This window comes from Cavia porcellus, unplaced genomic scaffold (genome assembly GCF_034190915.1).
Source record: "Cavia porcellus strain 051 isolate PalLab524CR breed Dunkin Hartley unplaced genomic scaffold, mCavPor4.1 scaffold_33, whole genome shotgun sequence".
NCBI classification, from domain to species: Eukaryota; Metazoa; Chordata; class Mammalia; order Rodentia; family Caviidae; genus Cavia; species Cavia porcellus.
The window spans coordinates 12,962,350-12,982,468 of NW_026947516.1; the positions used below are offsets into that span (position 1 = coordinate 12,962,350).

General features: G+C 41.7%; 1 protein-coding gene across 3 annotated transcripts; it reads left to right on the forward strand.

Annotated features, from left to right (window-relative positions):
- Window positions 1-2,481: 2,481 nt before the first annotated feature.
- Window positions 2,482-19,787, forward strand: Msl3 (MSL complex subunit 3). Of its 3 annotated transcripts, none has more exons than XM_005008565.4 (13): window positions 2,482-2,659; window positions 4,001-4,083; window positions 4,475-4,570; window positions 4,860-4,960; window positions 6,283-6,365; window positions 6,880-7,002; window positions 7,849-8,009; window positions 8,799-8,957; window positions 11,088-11,350; window positions 12,741-12,850; window positions 15,968-16,067; window positions 16,451-16,535; window positions 19,013-19,787. In XM_005008565.4, exons 1-13 carry the CDS (start codon window positions 2,558-2,560, stop codon window positions 19,110-19,112), a joined length of 1,566 nt encoding a protein of 521 aa, XP_005008622.2. In that variant the 5' UTR covers window positions 2,482-2,557; the 3' UTR covers window positions 19,113-19,787. The 3 variants fall into 3 exon arrangements, with proteins under 3 accessions (XP_005008622.2, XP_063099168.1, XP_063099169.1); XM_063243099.1 differs by lacking the exon at window positions 2,482-2,659 and adding an exon at window positions 2,865-3,054; XM_063243098.1 differs by lacking the exon at window positions 4,475-4,570.
- Window positions 19,788-20,119: the final 332 nt, after the last annotated feature.

The window sequence follows — 20,119 nt, forward strand, 5'->3', positions numbered from 1 at the left end:
CTCTGAGGATACACCTTGGACTCATCCTAGGTCAATTACCCATTAGGTGACCTGCTGAGAAATGTAAAAGGGACTTTGCTATAAGAGAACTGGTGGCTGTCTTAAATGCCTAATTCTTGCAAAAACTGAAAAACGATGAAACCCCTCAAAAATTTCAGCTCCAAAGCAACTTCCTCTCTGGATCTTCTTTTGGCACTCTCCCTCCTCCCAGGGAGACATGGCTCCAACTTGCTGGAATGTGGCTCTGTCATCTTAAATGTGCCCTATAGAAACCCAAGATCATGCATGTATTCAACCTTGTATGTCTAACACCCAGTATGGAGGCCCAGTAAGTATTTATTATATGAATAGAGGGACCATGAATATGCCTAATATTAATAGCAAATATTTATTTACCCAGCACTTATATGCAGGTACTAGGGTGGATAGACTTACTCCTAAAGCAGCCTTGTGCTATAGGCATCACTATTATCTTCATTTATAAAACTGCATTGTAGAGAGACTAATCACTTGTCCAAGGTCATAAGCTAGGAAATGACAATCCCTGAATCTGGGTCACAGTGAATGGATTCCAGGGCTCACCATATTCATAAAGTGAATGCAAACTGGGAGGCGGGTTGCTAGTGTGCTATCATTGGCAACATTTGTAGCTTTTAGGTCCTAAAGGCCTTGGCATCCTTGGGCTCTTCAGAGCACAGAGACATTGCTTAAAGATACAAGGGTGGGAATGAAGAAACTAAAGAAAGCATCTACAAAACTTACGCTGAAAAGGTTACAGCCAGGATTGGAACTCCTCATTCATGAGTAAGAAAAATTAAAGGTTAATACTTTAATTATGGTATAATTACTAGTTCTTTAGAGTAATTACTACTACTTCAGGGCTGCCTGTGCCATTGGGGGGAGATCGCTATTTACTCAGCTCCTCTGTGATAAGCCCCAACCTGGAGAGGTATTGTGGTTCTAGTTCTTCCTTCTGCACTGATACCTTTGACAGGTCATTATTTGGCTATCTTACCTGTGCCTCCTCTCCTGGCCCTTATCCTGGATCAAAGGAGCTCACTAGACCAGCTCTTTATACCAGAAAACCCAAATGTCACCCAAGATTCCTCCTTCCCTCTCTTCATCATATCTAATTGGCCACTGAGTGTTATGTATTCTTTTCCATAAGTCTGCAATCTGTTCACTCATTCATTAAATATTTATTTGTGCCAGGAGTATACAATGATGAATTGGATGAGATATCTCACACTTCCAGCTTCAAGGAGCTTGCCATCTTATTGAGGGCACATAGCAAATGGACAACCCATTCTACAGAAAAAGAGTTACTACAAGCAAAAGTAAGTAGTGTACTGGGAGGGAACACTAGAGGTGGGTGCGATTGCTCTTGAGAAACTGGAGGGCTTTTCTCTCCTTACTGCCTAAGCTGAAATGCCAGGATTTGTACCAAGAAACTGGGGAAGGAAGGGGGTTGGGGGACAGAGTAGTGCGGAAGAACCGGCAGTTCACCAGGACTGCAGAGATTAGCCTCTTCGCTGCTCTCCAGCCTGGTTTTAATCCAATAAACACACTGCCCAAGGCTTTCAACTCCTCAAAGAGAAACAGGGCAACACCACCATTCCTGTCTGTAAAGGTCTGCCCTTCAGGTCCCCCATCACTTGTCATTTATTACCAAGCATTAACTGAGCACCCGCGCTCTGTGCAGGTACTGTGTTAACAGTGGCCTTCAAGGCGCTTCTGGTCTTCAGAGAGTTTTTGGTCTACTGAAGACGGAGGACCAGGGGACAATTCCGGGAGTGCGGCGAGCTGACACTTAAGATGTTAAAGATCACTGAGGGATCCTTCTGCTTCGCTGTCTACACTGCTCACTCCTGTCTACACTGCTCACTCCGTCATTTGGGGGCTCCGCTCCTGCCACCTGCTTGCCCTCTGGAACAGTGACCAAGTGTTATAGTGCCTGCCTGGGCAGTCCTCCTCCTCTCCTTGCCCAAGGCCACCGGCAGTACCGAGCCAGCACCAGCACAGCGTCTTTCTCTCCTTCTCGCGTGGCCACACGCCTCCGCGCGCAGCTGTGCCAAGGGAACCACGGCGAGCGCGCGCAGCCAGGCAGATGCTGGGGACAGAGCCCAACCAGCTCCCAGCTGCCTAGTGTCCACCTCAGATCAGCTCTCTCAGAGCCCTCCAAGCCCCAGCCGGACAGCCCGCGGCCCGGGAGTGACGACCCTGCGTGCACGTGGCCACAGTCTGAAGGACTCAGGGACCCTTTCTCATGGGGGCAAGAGGGCACATTCTCCCGGAAGATAGCGGGCCCCACCCGCAGCCCTCGGAGAGCCCCAGCGGGGAAAGGCGGGGGCGCCCCCGAGCTGGGGTGCGCGCGCCCGGTTCCTCCCAGGTCCCCGCAGTGGCGCGGGGTGGCCAGAGGAGGGGCCGAGGGCGGGACGGCCGCAGCCTCCGCCATTCCCGGCCCCCCCAGGCCGCAGAGCACCGCCTCCCAGCCCGCCCTCCCCCACCGCGCGCGCTCCGCCCGTCCCGGAGCCTCACCCTCCGCCACGATGAGCAAATGAGCTCAAGCGAGGGCATGAAATTTAAATTCCACTCAGGGGAGAAAGTGCTGTGCTTCGAGCCAGACCCCACCAAGGCGCGAGTGCTGTACGATGCCAAGGTGCCGCCGCGGAGGGACAGGGAGGAGGCGCGGGCCGGGGGCCCCGGGGATGGGCGGCAGGGGCGGGGGGCGGACGCGGCTCGGAGCCTCGGGAGCGGCCGGGCTCCTTGGCCTGCGTGGAGCAGCGCCGGCAGCAGGGGGCGCTCGCGGAGCCCCGCGCACGGGGGCGGGGGCCTTGATGCTTCCGCTTCCGCTTCCCCGTCAGGCAGTGCCGCGCACGCGCGGTCACGAGAACGGGGCGTTGTTTTAAGCGTAGGGCGCCAAGGCGGGTTTTGCGTGTAGGTAGACTGTCACCTAAAGTCTTTAGTCAGCGATGTTTCTCCTACGGTGAGGCGCGGCGCCGCGTGGACTTACTCAGAATGCCCTGGCTGCCTTACTCGTGCCTTCGTCCTCAGGTCCACAACAGTGGCCGCTTACTTACCTTGTCATTCCCTTGGAATGCCATTCCCTTGGTCGCATTGACTCCTGCCTTAAACCGCGGTCCTCACCCAGAAGGCAGGGTTGCCCCAGTGCCTTAGGTCCTCAGGGCCTTGCAACCCTGAAGGAGTGGCATGTGTCTCTGTCAGGGCCGCTTGTGTCTGTGGGGCTAAGCCACATTTAAAAGGGTCTCAGGTCTGGATGGCAGGCAGGAATAGCCACCAGAGTCCTTCCGGGCCCCTGAGGAAAGTGCATTTCAGCGTCTCGGGGAAGGGAGCTGGCCCCAGTCCTTCCTGTCACCACGAAACCTTTGGTGGGAAGGACTGAAGGCCCAGGGTGTTTCATTAGTGAAACTTGGGAGGCACTGTCCTGTGGGACACCCTGAAGTCGCCCTGTTTCTGTTTTACCTTAGTAGCCCTCGTCTCGATTTTCTAAGTCCCTTTGCTGCCCCTCCTCCTGCCTGAGTCTCTCCACGGCGGATGCGCCCCATCATCTGCCCCAGTCTTTTTCTCGGGGGGACATAAATGGCAGAGGTGTCCAAGTCTGACGTCCCGTCTGGGCACTGGCCCGAGTGGGGCTGGGAAACTACAACACCCAGAGGTCGCCGGGCTGCAGCTCTCCTGTTTGGTCTGCGCTCTTATTAGTGACAGATATGCGGGCCAATGGTCCAAGAAGCTTCGCCCTAGCTGAAACTCAGAGACCAATCATAATGAGCGTGGACGGATGTTTCCTATTTTGAGGCAACCACTCGGGGGGAAAACATGGTATTGAAAGGGAAAATGTTTCAGCGGAGCTCCCGGTCTAAAAAAGGATAGAACGCGCTCTTTTCTGTTTAAAAAAAACCCACTATGATCTAGTTTTCTTGATCCAATTTCTAATTTTCTGTGTGTTTTGGCATCCGTGGCCAACATTTCCTGGTTTCAGATTGTCGATGTTATTGTTGGGAAAGACGAAAAAGGCAGAAAGATCCCAGAATATCTGATCCATTTTAATGGTTGGAACAGAAGGTGAGTATACTTGTTAAACTGAGTATTGATCGTCTTTTTAGCATAAAAACATTGCAAACTTCTTTAAGTTTTAGAAACACTTTTAGAAAACTTTCATTTCCTGTTTTTTGCTTTTTTCTCAGCTCTTGCCTATTTGGAGGAATGATTACTTTAAGTCCAGTATATTTAGATTTTCTTTAACTGATTCTGGAAACCCTGATTGTTTCTGTGTCTGAATTACTTTTTAAGCTTATTTGTGTCGTGTATGTGATATTAAAGTTCCTGTGTAGTTTTTAAAAATGCAGTAGTTCTAGAGAACGGACCTTTCAATTCCTTTGAGGTGCTTTTAACTTTTGTTTCATATGAAACCAAAATACTGAATTTTGCGCCCTCTTCTTTTTTGTTCAATTAGCTGGGATAGATGGGCAGCCGAAGATCATGTGCTTCGTGATACAGATGAAAATCGTAGATTACAGCGTAAATTGGCAAGAAAAGCTGTAGCTCGCCTGTAAGAATACAAATGTTATTCAATGCATTTTTTTAGTGTTTTGAGTTTTTGGGGTATAAAAGTAATTTTATTAAGTAAAATTTGAGTTTTATGAATGAAGAGTTCCTATACTATTTTAAATAAGTTTTCAGTGTAGTTATATAATATTCTGAAGCGGAGGTCACTGTTTACATTGTAAAATTGAAGTTTCAAGACATTAAAGAATCATTGCTTATTTTCTCTTATTTTGATCCCAGGACCCATACCTGTTGGTGTCCAAATTTATTTCAGTTGTGGTTATCTTCTTCAGGAGAAGCACTGGCAAAAAGAAGAAGCGCTGCAGATTGCCTGGTGTTGACTGTGTCTTAAAAAGCTTCCCTACTGAAGAAAAAAATGAAAATGATGAAAATTGTGAGTGTCTAGACTTCATTTTCTTTGGTTAAAAGAACTTTTATCTAGTGGTTTTTTTACTTTAGGACTGAAGAGAAGATTGATCGAAATTATAGACAGGGAACTGTTTCAAATTTATCACGTACAGAGAGTCACCAACTTAGTATATTTTGATTTTTTAAATTTATGTTTATAATACATAATGGTTATGATGGTTTTGGGGAGTTGATACATGTATAAAACATATCTTCAATCCCTTTACCTCTCTTCTCTACATTCTCCTTTCCCGCATCCCCTTCCCCATCTCAAAAATGTCTGCCTTTTTGTTTCCTACCATCTTGGACTTTATTTTATGCTTGTATTAATTTATATTTTAGCTTTCTCATATAAGAGAAACCATTTATGTTAACTTATTTCTCTTAACATCATGCTCTCAAGTTCTGTCTATTTTCTTCCAAATGCCAAGATTTAATTCATCTTTTTTGCTGAATAATATCCATTGTGTATGTAAACATTTTTTAAGATCCATTTAACTATTGATGTGCATCTAGGCTGTTTCCAGAACTTAGCTATTGTGAACTGTAGAGCTATAAACATGGGCATGTATATATCAATATAACATGATGTCTTTACCTGTTTCAAGGATATACCCAGGAGAGGTGTTGCTGGATCAAAGCATACACATGGAACTGTTTTGGTTTTCACTTTCAGTGGAACATTTAATAATCATATGAGACATTTAACTCTTGATTTTGGAGTAAGTTTTGTATTACATGTTTTGCCCAAGGGTTAGTGTTCTGAGAGCATTTAAAGTAGTAAGATATGATGGTCAGTATGCTAGGTGTGTTCAGTGTATTTTCATTTACAAGGATTTCAAAGTACAATGAGTGTGTTGAGTATAACCCCATCATGTTGCAGTGCATCTATATAATATATGCTCCTTCTGTTTTTGACAAAATACCAGTCAACATGATAAATCTATATGTCATTAATATGACTTTATCAGAATCTTGTTTATGAGTGCTACCTTTTCAGGGAGTGAACCCCTCACAGGTCCTTTTTTATGGTCCATTCTCTTCTTGGTACCTCTCAGGCCTTGCCCCAATTAAGAATCTAGCGATAACTGTATGAAACACTTATGGATCATTATTTCATGTGATTTTTGCATCTGTTGAAATTGATACTTACCTAAAGTAAAATGCTACTCAGAAAACACAGTATCTGTGTATAATGTTTAAAATATATGCAGGTCTGCACATCATTATTCTAGGATGCATACTGTACCTAAGGATTACAACAGTTGACAAAGTATACAAGTTCACCTTACGTTTTGTTTCACATAGCCATAAGCAGTTCCTCTGATGACCGTGAAGAAAAGGATGAAGAAATAAGTGAAGAAAGTGATATTGAAGAAAAGTCTGAAGTGGTATAAAAATGTTTTTATCCTTAAAATTCTGTCTTTGGTACATATTTTAATGGTAAAATTCTCTAGTTATGGATTACTTTCTGAAGGTACATTTTTGGACCAATATTAATTAATTCATAGTTACTACCTCTTAGAGGCTCTTTATGCCTGTAAAATGTTACCACAAATTATGATTATGTTTTTCTTCCACTGAAATTGTGGACTGTATTTTATAATGGTTAAATGTTTTAGTGGAGCATGACAGAGCCTGGCCTCTTCTTCCTGCTTCCCAAATTAACATAAACCCCAGTGGTAAACATACATGGGGAAGAAACATAATAAGTATTTGCAATGCAGTTAATGTCATAAAACAAGTTGATTTGTGTCCATTAGCAACTTTTAATTAGAACATGTGGCGTAATGTGAATGCTGAGAATTAAATCTGTTTCATAATAGGCACTCATGTGGTAGGTTGTCTTTGTGTATAGACCCTCCTATTGTTTTAAATAATTACAAATGAATTGCATCATTGCAGAAAGAAGAACAAGAGCTGCAAACAAGAAAGGAAATGGAAGAAAGATCAATAACTATAGACATCCCTGAGGTTCTGAAGAAGCAACTTGAAGATGACTGTTACTATATTAACAGGAGGAAACGGGTATGTGGGAATAACCTATGAGACATGAATTCACTGAAGTACTTTCATTCAGCCACAGTTTGCAGTCCCAGTCTCAAACAAGTGAGAAGCTTGGAGGAAAGAAATTTATATTTTTGCAGTTTTATACTAATTCAGGTTTTAAAGTTTGCTGACAGTGATGCCATACTTCTGATTGACCTAGGACTCCTGCATCCCTGGCTTGCCCAGGTGAGTCCTCCAGGAGAGTGGCAGTAAATGTATGGCACACGTGCCACAGCCAGCTGTTTGTTATCATGGAAAGCTTGAAAAGTTTTGCCATCACCGTTCTAGGGCACTTTCCAGAATTCTGATACCTAGATTTCGATTGAAAGATGATTTAATTGAACTGGGGTGGGGTTCTCTATGGATGTATTTTGAGAAGCTCTCCCAGGTTATTCTAATGTAACACTTAAGACCGATGATCACTGTTTACATTTACTCAAAAACCTCATATTGTGATCAACATGAGCATATGATCAGTAGAAGAGGGAACGATGGTCAAAGTCAGAGCACTTTTATTTAAGAAGTTGTATTCAAGCAGAATTTGCTTTGCTTTATTTTTTATTTGACAAGCGGTAGAGACATTGCCAAGTTGTACAAAGGCAAAAGGAAGAAGGAATCATAGTGATGTTCATTTATATATTTGTGTTTATATATTTATTTTATAACCATAATGAATATAGAAAATTCCCAAAGAAAATTCAAAAAGAACTTTATTTTCTTGAAGTTTGTGAAAAAAAATTAACAGAGACACAACCACTGTTTCTTGGAATATATGGTTTATTGCAGTGGGATGAATACATTAGATGTCTGTGTTTTTGTTAACAGTTAGTGAAGCTTCCATGCCAGACCAATATCATAACGATTTTGGAATCCTATGTGAAGCATTTTGCTATCAACGCAGCCTTTTCAGCTACTGAGAGGCCTCGTCACCATCACGCTATGGTGCATGCCAACATGAATGTGCATTATATCCCAGCAGAAAAGAAGTGAGTACTGATGCATTGGCATCCTACGGATCTTTCTTTGGGTATTAGGGTTTAGAACAAAGTGTACTTTGCTCCATTCAGTTGTTTTTTTAATTAATTTCATATAGATCATTTGGTTATTCATTTGTTGCTAACTTATTGACTCAAATGTGAAAATAGTGTCACTTTCTGAAATCTTGGATAACTTTGCACATCTGGCCTGGATTGTTCATGCGCTGACTCGGTGCCGAGATCAGTATTTGCAGTGATATCATAAAAGACCAGCATTGTTTTCCTTAAGAAGCAGGAAAAAAGCAGTGAGAGTTTGATCAAAGCACAGTTACAGACAGGTCTTGATTCTTATCAGATTAACCTTCCTCATGTCCTGCCTTGCTTATATGACTTGGCAGGACCAGACTGAAAGAGGTAGAGTGTTGGAGTTGAAACAGGTTAGGAGTCCATCAGGCACTTGTCCACCTGTCCACTGTCAGCTGCACAGGCTGCTGGGACCCCCTCATTTGATACTGAACCTATTCGTTTGTGTCAAATGGGTGAGTTAAGGTCACTACATGCTTTCCACACTTTATAATATAGGTCTGTTTCTGTGTTTAAGTCTTCAATGTTAGCCTCCATAGATTCATTTCATTCTTTGTATGTGTAGGTATGATATATAATGTTTAAGAAGTCTGCTCTAAGGAGAGACAAAAAACATGGGGAGAAGCATACACTATTAATATGCACCTTCCCTGGAAAAGTTTGGGAAGTACCTCTCATTTATTGAGTGTCTAATCTTTTCTTTTTAATCCTCAGTGTTGACCTATGTAAGGAAATGGTGGATGGTCTGAGAATAACCTTTGACTATACGCTCCCATTAGTTTTGCTCTACCCATATGAACAAGCTCAGTATAAAAAGGTGACGTCATCTAAATTTTTTCTTCCAATTAAAGAAAGTGCCACAAGCACTAACAGGTAAGTTGGTTTGCACCTTCACTCTCAGATGTCAGTGCTGAAATAATCAGCTCCTTTTTGGTGGGGTTCAGTCTGATGTGATGGGGCCAGTGTGTTTGGAGAAGGATACTGATTGAAAGGGGGCCATACTGGTGGGCTTTTTCTTCTCTCATGTATGCTAAGTCATCATTTCCTTTCTCATGGCTCGGAAAGATTTTCCAATGTGATGATTCCAGGAGAGAGAATTTAGGTGAGCATGTGAGCAGCTGTCCCCATCTTGGGACAGGTGGAGAGAGCACAGACAGGGAAGGGCAGAAGGAGCAGGCCTGTATCGCACTGGCCCACTTGCTGCTGTGCGACTGAGGGAGGTTCCTTGTGAGCCTCTTGCATTTCCATCTGGAAGTGGAATGGGCCTCTGGCTCCCAGGTGATTAGAGTTAAATGAGACTGTTCCCAGGGGTCCAGCAACCTTTGGCCCTAGTAAAGGCTAGTTCCTTTTCTGCTGTGTTATATCACCACTTTTCTTTCCTCATTGACCATGTGTGCTCAGATCTCTTTTTCTTTTTCTTTTTCAATTTCTTTTTGTTAGTGCATATTTGCCGTAAGTAATGATCATGTTCCTCATGGGGAGTTGGTAAATGTACATAACGCATCTTAATTCTTTTTTATTCTCTTCCTTTCCTACCTGCCCTCTCCCCTCCCTCCATCTCTTAGTCCCCTTGTGATTTGCAAAAGACCTACTTCCATGTTTCCTAGGAAAGAGATCTCTATTCTTTGGTAGAGGAAGTTGCCCCGACCTGTCATTATCCTTTATCACTGTAAGGTACTACACCATCTTCCTCTCTTCTTTCTGAGAGAGCAGTCTGTTCTCGAGCTTTCCACTCACCCATCTCTCTTAACCACTTACCATCTGCCTTTATCTACTACTGCTGTCCCTTCTAGGGCACTAGACTTCCTCCAGAGGGGCTAGTGACATCCCACTGGGCACGCACTGTGCTTCACATCAGCTGCCTTTCCCACGCGCACCTGCTCTCTTTGCTCCATGGCTCTTGATTCTGTCTTTGTCTCTCTACCATCTCCTTTTGGTGGCTTCTTTCCCCATGACAGTTTCACTCCAGCTGAGAGACTGACACTCACTGGAGACCTGTGCTGAAGTCTCCATGGGCTATTCCACATCTTGAGATTCCCAGTATCCCAGGGGACTCTACAATGCTTGTGATTTTTTTCCATAGTTATATTTGGATAAGCTGCTATAGTAGTCTTTTTTTTAAGTACTGATGATGAAACCTAAGGCCTCACACATAGTAGGCAAGTGCTCTACAACTGAGCTACATCCTTGCCCTTTTTATTTTATTTTGAGATAAGGTCTCACTAAGTTGTCCAGGCTGGGTTCGAGCTTTGATTCTCCTGCCCTAGCCTTCTGTGTAGCTGAGGTTACCATCATGTGCTACCACACCTGGCTAGAGGTGGATAGTGTAGTATACTTTTTTTGTAACTACATGAGGGCTTCTCAACCTCAGCCTTGTGCATGTTTTGGACTGGATCATTCTGTGTTGTGGCAGCCAGCCAGTGCACTGTAGGATATTTAGCAGCAGCTCTGGTCCTCCTCCCCACCTGGTATATCTCACCTGCAGCCCGCAAGCTCCTTGCCTTTTCTTTCAGTGTTATAATAATAAATATAGAAAACCAAGGACATTTCATTAACTGTATTATATATGTTATAAGTGGCCCCAAAATAATTTGTCTTCACTCAATGTGGCCTAGGCAAGCCAAAAGTTTTAACACACCAGTGTGATTAGATAGCAGTGGCCCATCTTCCCTCAGCTGTGGCAATCAGAACTATCTCCATTCATTGCCAGCTGTCCTTTAAAGCAAAAGTACTCCCACTTGAGAGCCATTGCTCTACGAAAATGTAAAAGAGGCTTTGCAATCTTTGATGTCAGCCTGCTTTACAGAGTTACAGAGAGGATTAAAATGGCTCAATATATTTAGTGACTCTAAAATAGTATGTGTTTTGGCACATTCAGAGTTGTGGCTATGCCACTCTACTGGGAGGAAAGGCAGGTTTCCAATTCAGGAGGCCCTTTCAGATGTCCCCAGGTTCTGCAGAGGCTCCAGCATAGCCCCATGTGACATTGTTCTTCTTGCCTAGGAGCCAGGAGGAGCTCTCTCCTAGTCCACCTTTGTTGAATCCATCCACACCACAGTCCACAGAGAGTCAGCCGACCACTGGTGAACCTGCCACCCCCAAGAGACGCAAAGCTGAGCCAGAAGCCTTGCAGTCTCTGCGGCGATCCACACGCCACAGCACCAACTGCGACAGGTTGTCTGAGAGCAGCGCCTCGCCTCAGCCCAAGCGGCGGCAGCAGGACACGTCCACCAGCATGCCCAAGCTGTTCCTGCATCTGGAAAAGAGTAGGTCTCATTCCAGGTGCCAGGGCAGGAGAGCCACTCCATCAGTGCTCAGCACTGGGCCTGACCCCAGTGCTACCCCCTGTGCCTGTGGGTGGAATGTGTGTGCTGCTCAGGATTTGTCCCAAGGACAGCGAGGCCACCCATCTTCGGGGAAGAGGAGACAGCCCTAGAAAGATGAGCCACTGGTGTGGGTAGTGCAGTGAGGTGGTGGGGGAGGCAGGCCTGGGCTCAGTATCCTGAACTTTTTATTTATTGCTCTCCACTACTTCGTGTGAGCAGCTTGAATTATCAGAATCCCATGTTGTGTATAGTCCTAAAGATCTGATCAAAATGAGCAGTTCTACAGGGTTGTTTTGTTTTTGTTCTTGTTTTCAAGACATGCCTTTAAAGAATCCTTGAGCATATTCAAGTATCAGAAAAAAATCAGGTGCTGTTTTTTAGCAGTTTTGAGATAAGTACACAGACGGTACAAATTACCCATTTTAAGTGATTTTTAATGTACTCAGAGTTAGGAAACCATCACCAAAACCAGTTCAGACATTTTCACCACCCACATGTGTTGGAGTCACATCTGTGCCCCTCCTCACATTCCCTGGCATAGATTTGCCTATTTGAGTCAGTTCATGTAAATGGAATGGAATAATATGTATGTAGGTGGTTAATAAGTAGTTATTGGATGAGGATCAGGAAGATTCACTTGGCAAGGATAAAAGGCAATTTTCATTATAAAGCCCTAAAACATGAAGCACTGTCTTCTTTTCTATTTGTTTCTTGCCATTTTTTTTTTGTTGAGTGACAATTCACGCATGAAAATAACCATCCATCGTGAAGTGACAACAATTCAGTGGCACTGTCTTTTACCAGTTTTATCAAGACGTTATCCACATACTGTCCATTTCACCTATTTTAAGGGTTTAGTTCAGTGACTTTTAGCGCATTCAGAGTGTTGTGAACTATCTGTAGTCTCAACTGTGAGACATCTAACACCTAAAAAGAAACACCGTCCCCATTAGCAGTCGTTCCCTATCTCTACTCTGTGTGACCCTCTCACAGCCACTACTTTCTGTCTATGGATTTGCATGTGCCAAACAATTCACAGAAATGGAATCATAATATATTGATCCTTTGCAGCTGGCTCCTTTCAATCTACCGTAACATTTTCCGGGGTCATCCATGTTATAATGTGCATCAGGACTTTTCCTCTTTTTAACCAAATGGTATTGCAGATGCAGTCTTTTTTATAGGAGGAAAGTCTTATAGTTAAAGATTAGTAATCTCTAAGAACCAATTTTAGATTTGTGTTCTGCTTTTTATAACAGTCTTGATGATAGTATTTAATGCAATTGCTTTATAACTTCCAGGCAAATAATTACATCTTTTTCTTTTCAAGAGACGCCTGTGCATAGCAGATCATCTTCCCCCATTCCTCTGACTCCTAGTAAGGAAGGCAGTGGTGTGTTTGCTGGCTTTGAAGGGAGAAGAACTAATGAAATAAATGAGGTAATGAGATAAGTGTTAGATGTTCATCTCTAATGATTCCTGTGCCTTTTGTAGTTGCTTAAATTCTAGTTCATTTTTGTTGTTGTTAAGTGTGTTTTATTGTATTTTATTATATTGTTATGTTCCAAAAATTAGTAATCAGCACATGGTGTATATGGAAATTCCAAATTAACATGAATATTCAATTAACCACAAGACCCTGCTCTTTGACTATTCTGAATAAACTGGAGTTTACTTGAATTTAGAAAACAGATAAATTAGAAAGTAGTCATTTGCATTACAACTGCATTTTTCATTCTAAGAGAAGATTCCTCCTGGGATTCTTTTAAATAGAAAACTCTTCAAGTGCTTCGAAAACCATTATTTGATTTTTAAAAATTCTCTTTTCATGTAGCTTCTCGAGAACATGCCTATTATATGAAAGGACAGTCATAACTAGTTTAGGGTTTTAACCTTCTTAGAACTGTCCTTCATCTAAAATAAATGGAATTACTGAAGTATTTATATTTTCATTTTATCGAACAGACAACAATGCGCTGCTTTTGCTAAAGCCAGACAGTAAATATTTTAGGCTTTGTGGGTCATATGGCATCTATTAATATTAGTCAACTTAGAAAGTAACCACAGACAATATGTAAAGAAAATGGGTGTTCTATGTTCTAATAAAACGTTACTTACAGATTCTGAAATTTGAAAAGCATATGATTTTTGTGTGTTGCACAATATTCATTTGTCTTTCAACCATTTAAAACTTTGAAAGGCTTAGCTTGGGCAGTATAGAAGCAATCAGTGGTTGGGTCAGATGTGACTAACAAACAGTGGTGTTCTGACCCCTGCTTTTGGGATCTGCTTCTCCTCTATTATCAGCAGCAATTCTATTGACAATCCCTTTAATGGCATGCTGTATGCCAATATCATGCCAGATACCTGAACCTGTTTTCCTTGAATTCCTGAGAACAGCTTGGCTACCTGATGTCCATTTCACAGATGAGGAAACTTAATTTTTACAAGTTTTTTAAAGATCACTCACCTAATATATTTTGTGAACATTTCTGGGGTTCAGAAGAAGTCTTAGTCCACTGGAATATTTTTGTGAATTTTCCCTACGGTGGGATTTCTTTCATTTCTTTTGTTATTTTTGAATGAGTAGGAGTTGCATTTAGGGATGGGAACAGGAACCAGCACACTGTTTCTGTATAGGACTGGGAATATAGCTCAGTCATGCAGCATGCCTGGCATGCATGGCAAGCATGAAGTCCTGAGTTCGATTCCCTATACAAAAAAAAAAATTTCTGTATAAAGAATTAAATTGTAAATATTTTCAGCGTACATACTGTGTGGTCTCTTGAAATTACTCAGATTTGTTGTTATAACATGAATGTAGCGTAGATGATCCATAAGTGACCAGGTATAACTGTTTGGCCCCAAACTTATTCATCGATAATTGGCAGCTGAATTTCATGTGATTTTCACATATAAGAAATATTATTCATTTAAATTTTTTTTTTGAGAACCTGTCTCTTGGCCTGATTTGGCCCATGGGCTATAGTTGGCTGAGCCCAGATAAAGAAGCTAGCGAGCCTGATTTGTGCTATGATCATTGTTGAGGGTAAGTTAGGAAACTTCTAGTGCATCAGACCTTAGCATTCCCATTTTTTCAGACAAGGAGACACAGCAGCTTTTATTATTTAAATCGAATCATGTCTCTCTAAAAGGATATCTGAGTATTCACACAAGGACCATTTCTATTGGTTCGCGGCTGCCATCTAGTGGCGTCACATATAGCTGCAAGCCACAGTGAAGAAAAATGCTTTCTGGTAGAAGGGTGGAATTCAGCAGGCTCTCACAAGGTCGAGAGCCCTTAGTAAATTCCCACATCCACAAGCACCGTTACTGAGTGTTTCAGCAATGGCTCTTTATCCAGATCCCCCATACCTTCTTCTGCAGTGCTGAAGATCTGGCCAATGCCACTTAAGATCTACAGGTGACCCTCACACACTCCCCACCAAAAATCTCTCCTTCCGAAACCTATTTTTCCCCATAAAAATCTATTTTTAATAAATAGGAGACTATTCATTGCACTGAAATATTGTTTCCTAAGTGATCCGCTTTTGCACACACCTTGTGGGTTATGCAACTGATGATTTCAAATTTCCCCGTGGTCCCTCCTAAGTGTCACTGTCAAAGCATTTCCCAAGCTTCAGCCATAAGCACTGGGTTAAGTGCTGGGCTGCTGTAAAGATGCTGAAACTCCCTGCTCTCGGCACTCTACTGTCCAGAAGGGTGGCATGGGAATGGGTAGACAGAGAGTCTGGAAGCTGCGAAGGCGGGAGCTGAGGCAAAGTTAGGGCCTTCATCCTGAAGCCCGACAGCACCACCATGGTACTGGTGAGCTTCCACAGGGTCATTTTGCCAAATTGACCAAGTAGTATTTCTGATCTCTTCAGAGTACTCTTCTACTGCCTCTCACAGCATGTCCTTTAAAGTGACTATTCCCTTATTAGATCTTACATATCCCAAAAGGCAAAGAGGCAAATTACTGGAATAGACTTGGGGTCTCTGATTTGCTGAAATATTTCTAGGAAATTCATCAGAGCATTGAAATGCAGCTCTCGCTTTGACAAAAGCCCAAGTTCACCCACAGTTCTGAAATGCAGAGTAAAGACAGTGAAAAAAGTTACCCTGTTGGAAGGCAGTTGATTCATGGGGTTTAAAGGTTCACATTAGCTCCCATAGTGAATCTAAATGCAGGAAATTAAGTGACCTCAAAACAATGACAGTGTTACGTACAACACTTTTGGTTAACTTTTTCATGCTTCATTGTTTTTCTGATCCAGCAGTACAGTATTTCTAATAAAGGAAACTGTCTAAGTGACCAAAACAGTTTCAGTTTACTGACAGGGATAGCTGTTGAGAATTAAGAAATCAAATATTTCCTTAACATCATTTTAAGTCATTTTGCGCTTCACTTTTTTTTTAAACATTTGTCAACCTGTGTTTATTTTGATGTGGTAGCACATATTTTTTCCTCTTCATACAACCTGCTGTCAATACAATTTAGGTATCAGAAGTGTCTCCATTAGGAATGATGAGACATGCAAACTATGCTTTTTCCAGGTCCTCTCCTGGAAGCTTGTGCCTGACAATTACCCTCCAGGTGACCAGCCACCTCCACCCTCTTATATTTATGGGGCACAACATTTGCTGCGATTGTTTGGTAAGAATCCCAGTCCCTGCTCTATTCTTTCCATTTTGTACTTAGCTTTGATTTACCACTCTTGATAGCTTATGTACTTCGTGTGGTTTGGGTTATAAATATCTAATTTATATAGATAATTTTAATTTTGAGCTCTCAGGAAACTCAGCCAAAGGTGACCTCTTCAAAGGAAAGGCATTGACTAAATCCTAAATGTCATAAAAGTTATATGTGTAATATTTGTACTACTACTGTACCTTTGTCCTATAAGTTTTTGTTTGATATTATCGATGCTAATTTCAAATTCAAAAAGGAAACAGAGGATCCCAAAGATCCAGGACTATATTCTATGTGGTGTCAGATTCTGCTGTCTACAAATATGTTTGCTTTTACTTTTAATGCAGTAAAACTTCCAGAAATCCTTGGAAAGATGTCCTTTTCTGAGAAGAATCTGAAGGCTTTACTGAAGCACTTTGATCTCTTTCTGAGGTATTTTTATTACTAGGGCAGAACTTATCTCTGCTACTGTATGTGTGACTTTCTAAACTCTTCCGAACACGTGAAGGGCAGCTCTGTAATATTTTAAATAGCACTGTTACCTAAGTATGGTGGATTCTCACTATAACAGTAATATAGGAGGAGGGATTGTGTTTGTTCATTTGCTTGTTTGTGGTGTTTGTTTTCTCCCAAATTTCTGAATCAAGGCCACTTACTATACAGAGGTAAAAAAGATTTGGGGTACCTACAAGAAATCCAGTTAGATAACTTCGTAAATAGAAAGTAAATTTTCTGATTGAGATGACAGTAGTTTAATTTTTACATTTTTTAAATTCAAGAATGCCTTTACCATTGGACTTTGGTTTGTTACATGCACACAAACTATAAAGATTATCCTATATAAGTTCGATTTGGAGATTTACTTTAGAGTGGAGATAATTGACCTCTAGTCTGTGCTGATGTTTGTGAATTTAGAGAAAGGTGTTGATGTCTTCATCTGATAAAGCCAGACATTTTCTGATCTAATGGAATCTTTTGACACAGGGATTTGCTTCCTCATTCCCACCGTCCATACCATGACTGAGCTCCAATAGCCCCCTCTGCCATCTAGATGTCTGTTGACTACTTCCTTAGCTAGGTCTCCCTGCTAGTCTCCACTCTGCCTTGTCCAATGAGGCCCTCCTGCCTGACCTCGTCTCTATAAGGGGCACCTTTTCCTTCTAAGCAGGCTCCTCTCTGGCTAAGCTAGTAGGACTTACCAGAATGGAGAGTGCCCAACCAGAGAAGTTAGTCTTCTGTGCTTTCTTGGTTTGGTTGATTTGGTTTTGTGGTGCTGAGGATTGAACTCAGAGCCTTGCACACCCAAAATCAGCACTCTACCACTGAGTCATACCCCCAGTTCCCTCTCCCCCACCTCCCTCTCTCTCTCTATTTCTTTCCTTCTTTCCTTCCTTCCTTTCTGCCTTCCTTCCTTTGTTTTTCTCTTGAGACATTGTGTCTCTAAGTTTCCTCGAGTTGAATTTATGAGCCTCCTGCCTCAGCTTCTCAAGTAGCTGGGATTATAGGTGAGGCCACCACACCTATCTCATCCTTATGGTTTTAAATGGTAATTTCCTGTAGGGTTTTGAACAAAATTTTGGTAAGTGAAATTAAGCCTTATAATATTTTATTGGAACCAAATTTCAGAAATACCCTCTTTACTCCCAGCTTCCCCCCATACTTGTAACTATCTGATACAAAAATTTGTACACTGAAATCAAATAGTGAGTGCCAAGAGAGACACAGGAAATCCTATTAATTTTGAATTATTCTAATTATAAAGCAGGGATTCGGATTTTTAAAAATAACTTAGAATTTACAAATACATATAGTAAGAGGTTTAAAAGATATATCCAGACATCAATCAATATTAGTGGGCTCTGTAATAACCATAAAATAGGTGCAATAATAGAAGAAAAAACTTAGCTATCAAATGAATTTTGACTTGTTTTTTTTTACTGAAGAGGGTGTTGAACACATTTAGGAATTTGAACAGGTGGGAGGTAGCTGGGAAAACCAGCATGAAACAGATTTGCTTGCTAGTTAATATTGCACACTCAAGGACATTTTAAACCCTCGGCAAAATTAGAAGGCGTTTGATTCAAGATGTCATGTATGTGTTGCAGATTCTTGAATGTACAGCCAAGTTTCAACATATATCTTCAGATGTAAGTTAGTCTTTTTGTGTTTTTGTATTGTAATTAGAATAATACCTTAGAGCACGGCAAATTAGGACACACAGTGCTGTTGTTACTCAGTTCAATTTTGGTATAATTTCATACATATAAGAACATGCATTTCTTAAATGATGTATATTCAGTGTGTGCGTGTGTGCGTGTGCACAGATGTGTGCTTTATAGAACTATGAATTAAACCCGGGGTGCTCAATCACCAAGGAACATCCCCATCCCCATCCCCATCCCTATCCCCATCTCTTGTTATTTGAGACAGGGTCTCACTAAGTTGCTGAGGCTGGCCTTTGAACAAGTGAATCTCCTGCCTCAGCCTCCCAAGTAGTTGGAACTATAGTAATGTGCCACATTGCCTAGATATTATTTGTTATAGTTTGAAAACTAGAAAAGAAAGAAAAAATATATATGAAAGGAAAAAAAGACAAACAGAAAAATACCCAGAGGCTTTTTTTCACACAAGTGTCTATAAACAGATTACCATCTAGTGAAGTGTAGGTTCTACTTTAAGTTCTGTTATACCTGCTGATGGTGAAGGGATTCAGATAAATAGTAATTAAAATAGAAATAGATACATACAGTGAAAGTAATCATTATATAAAAATCAAGACTATAATCATTTCTTCTTCCCAACACAAAAAGAGTCGAAACATTAGAGTTGGTTGAAAGTTAGTATTTAGCTTAATGCTGTTCATTCCTGAGCCTGATATTCATTGGTCCATTTTTTTTTCCTTTTTCTAGGTTTTTAGCAGAATACCATGATGACTTCTTCCCAGAGTCAGCTTATGTCGCTGCCTGTGAGGCACACTATAGCACCAAGAACCCCAGGGCAATTTATTAGCATCCGGATGGTTCTATCAGGACATGCTCCTCTATTTGGCTTTGTGTTCTGGATTCCAGGAGAAGAAAAATGATACATCAGACCTTCTTGACAGCAAGCACAAACCCCAGGTCCACCCTGGGGGGTTACGGCAGAGACAGCCTCTGTTATTTGAATTGCCTACTTACTGTAGTATCTCTGTTGAGAATTATTTTCTGGATGCCTGAACATGCTCAGATGAAACCCTTGCTGTTGCGCAGGACATCCATAATGGCTGCAAGGAACAACTGTTTATGGTGAAACATCCACGAAAGTGTACATAGGTTAGGCTGTTTTGGTAGGCATTGCAGTTCATTGTTAGCAAGAGCCACATTGCTGAGTTATTTGTTAGGACTAAAGAAGATATTTTTGCAGACTATTTTCATTCTTGAAGTGAGGCTGAGCAACTCTGCCCAACCGATTTTAGTTTGTACTTGGAAACCACAAAGTCATCTCAAATTCTTAGAGGGAGTAGATATTGATGGCAAAAGAAAATTTGCAGCTATACATTTGCTTGTAACAGTTCCCACTCTATAAAATGTTATTTTTGGAGATCTAAATAAAGCATTGCCTGTCTTGTTTGAGATTTTACAACTGTACTTTGGCGAGTAATGTCATGGTTCCCTTTCTATAAAATGTTATTTTTGGTGATCTAAATGAAGTGTTGCCTGTCTTATTCCAGAGAATCAAAAGAGTTTTCATATGCTGGCTTTGTCCCTTTTTTTGTTAGTGGAATGGCCTGTTTACAAATAATTGTGTTTCATTGTTTTATTTTCATTCCTTTATTTCCTTTCCTTTGTTTTTGGAGCACCTGGCAGCATAAATAGGAGGTGGTCACTGGAAGTCATTGTGGTTCTGTGCTGTCTTGTTGCTGTGTGGTGGGTCCATCTAGGCCTCAAGTTTATCCTCCAACACTGCCAGCTAATGGTTTATGCCAATGCTGCAAACCTGTGGCACGTGGGCTGTTTGTATCAATTGGTGGCTCTAAA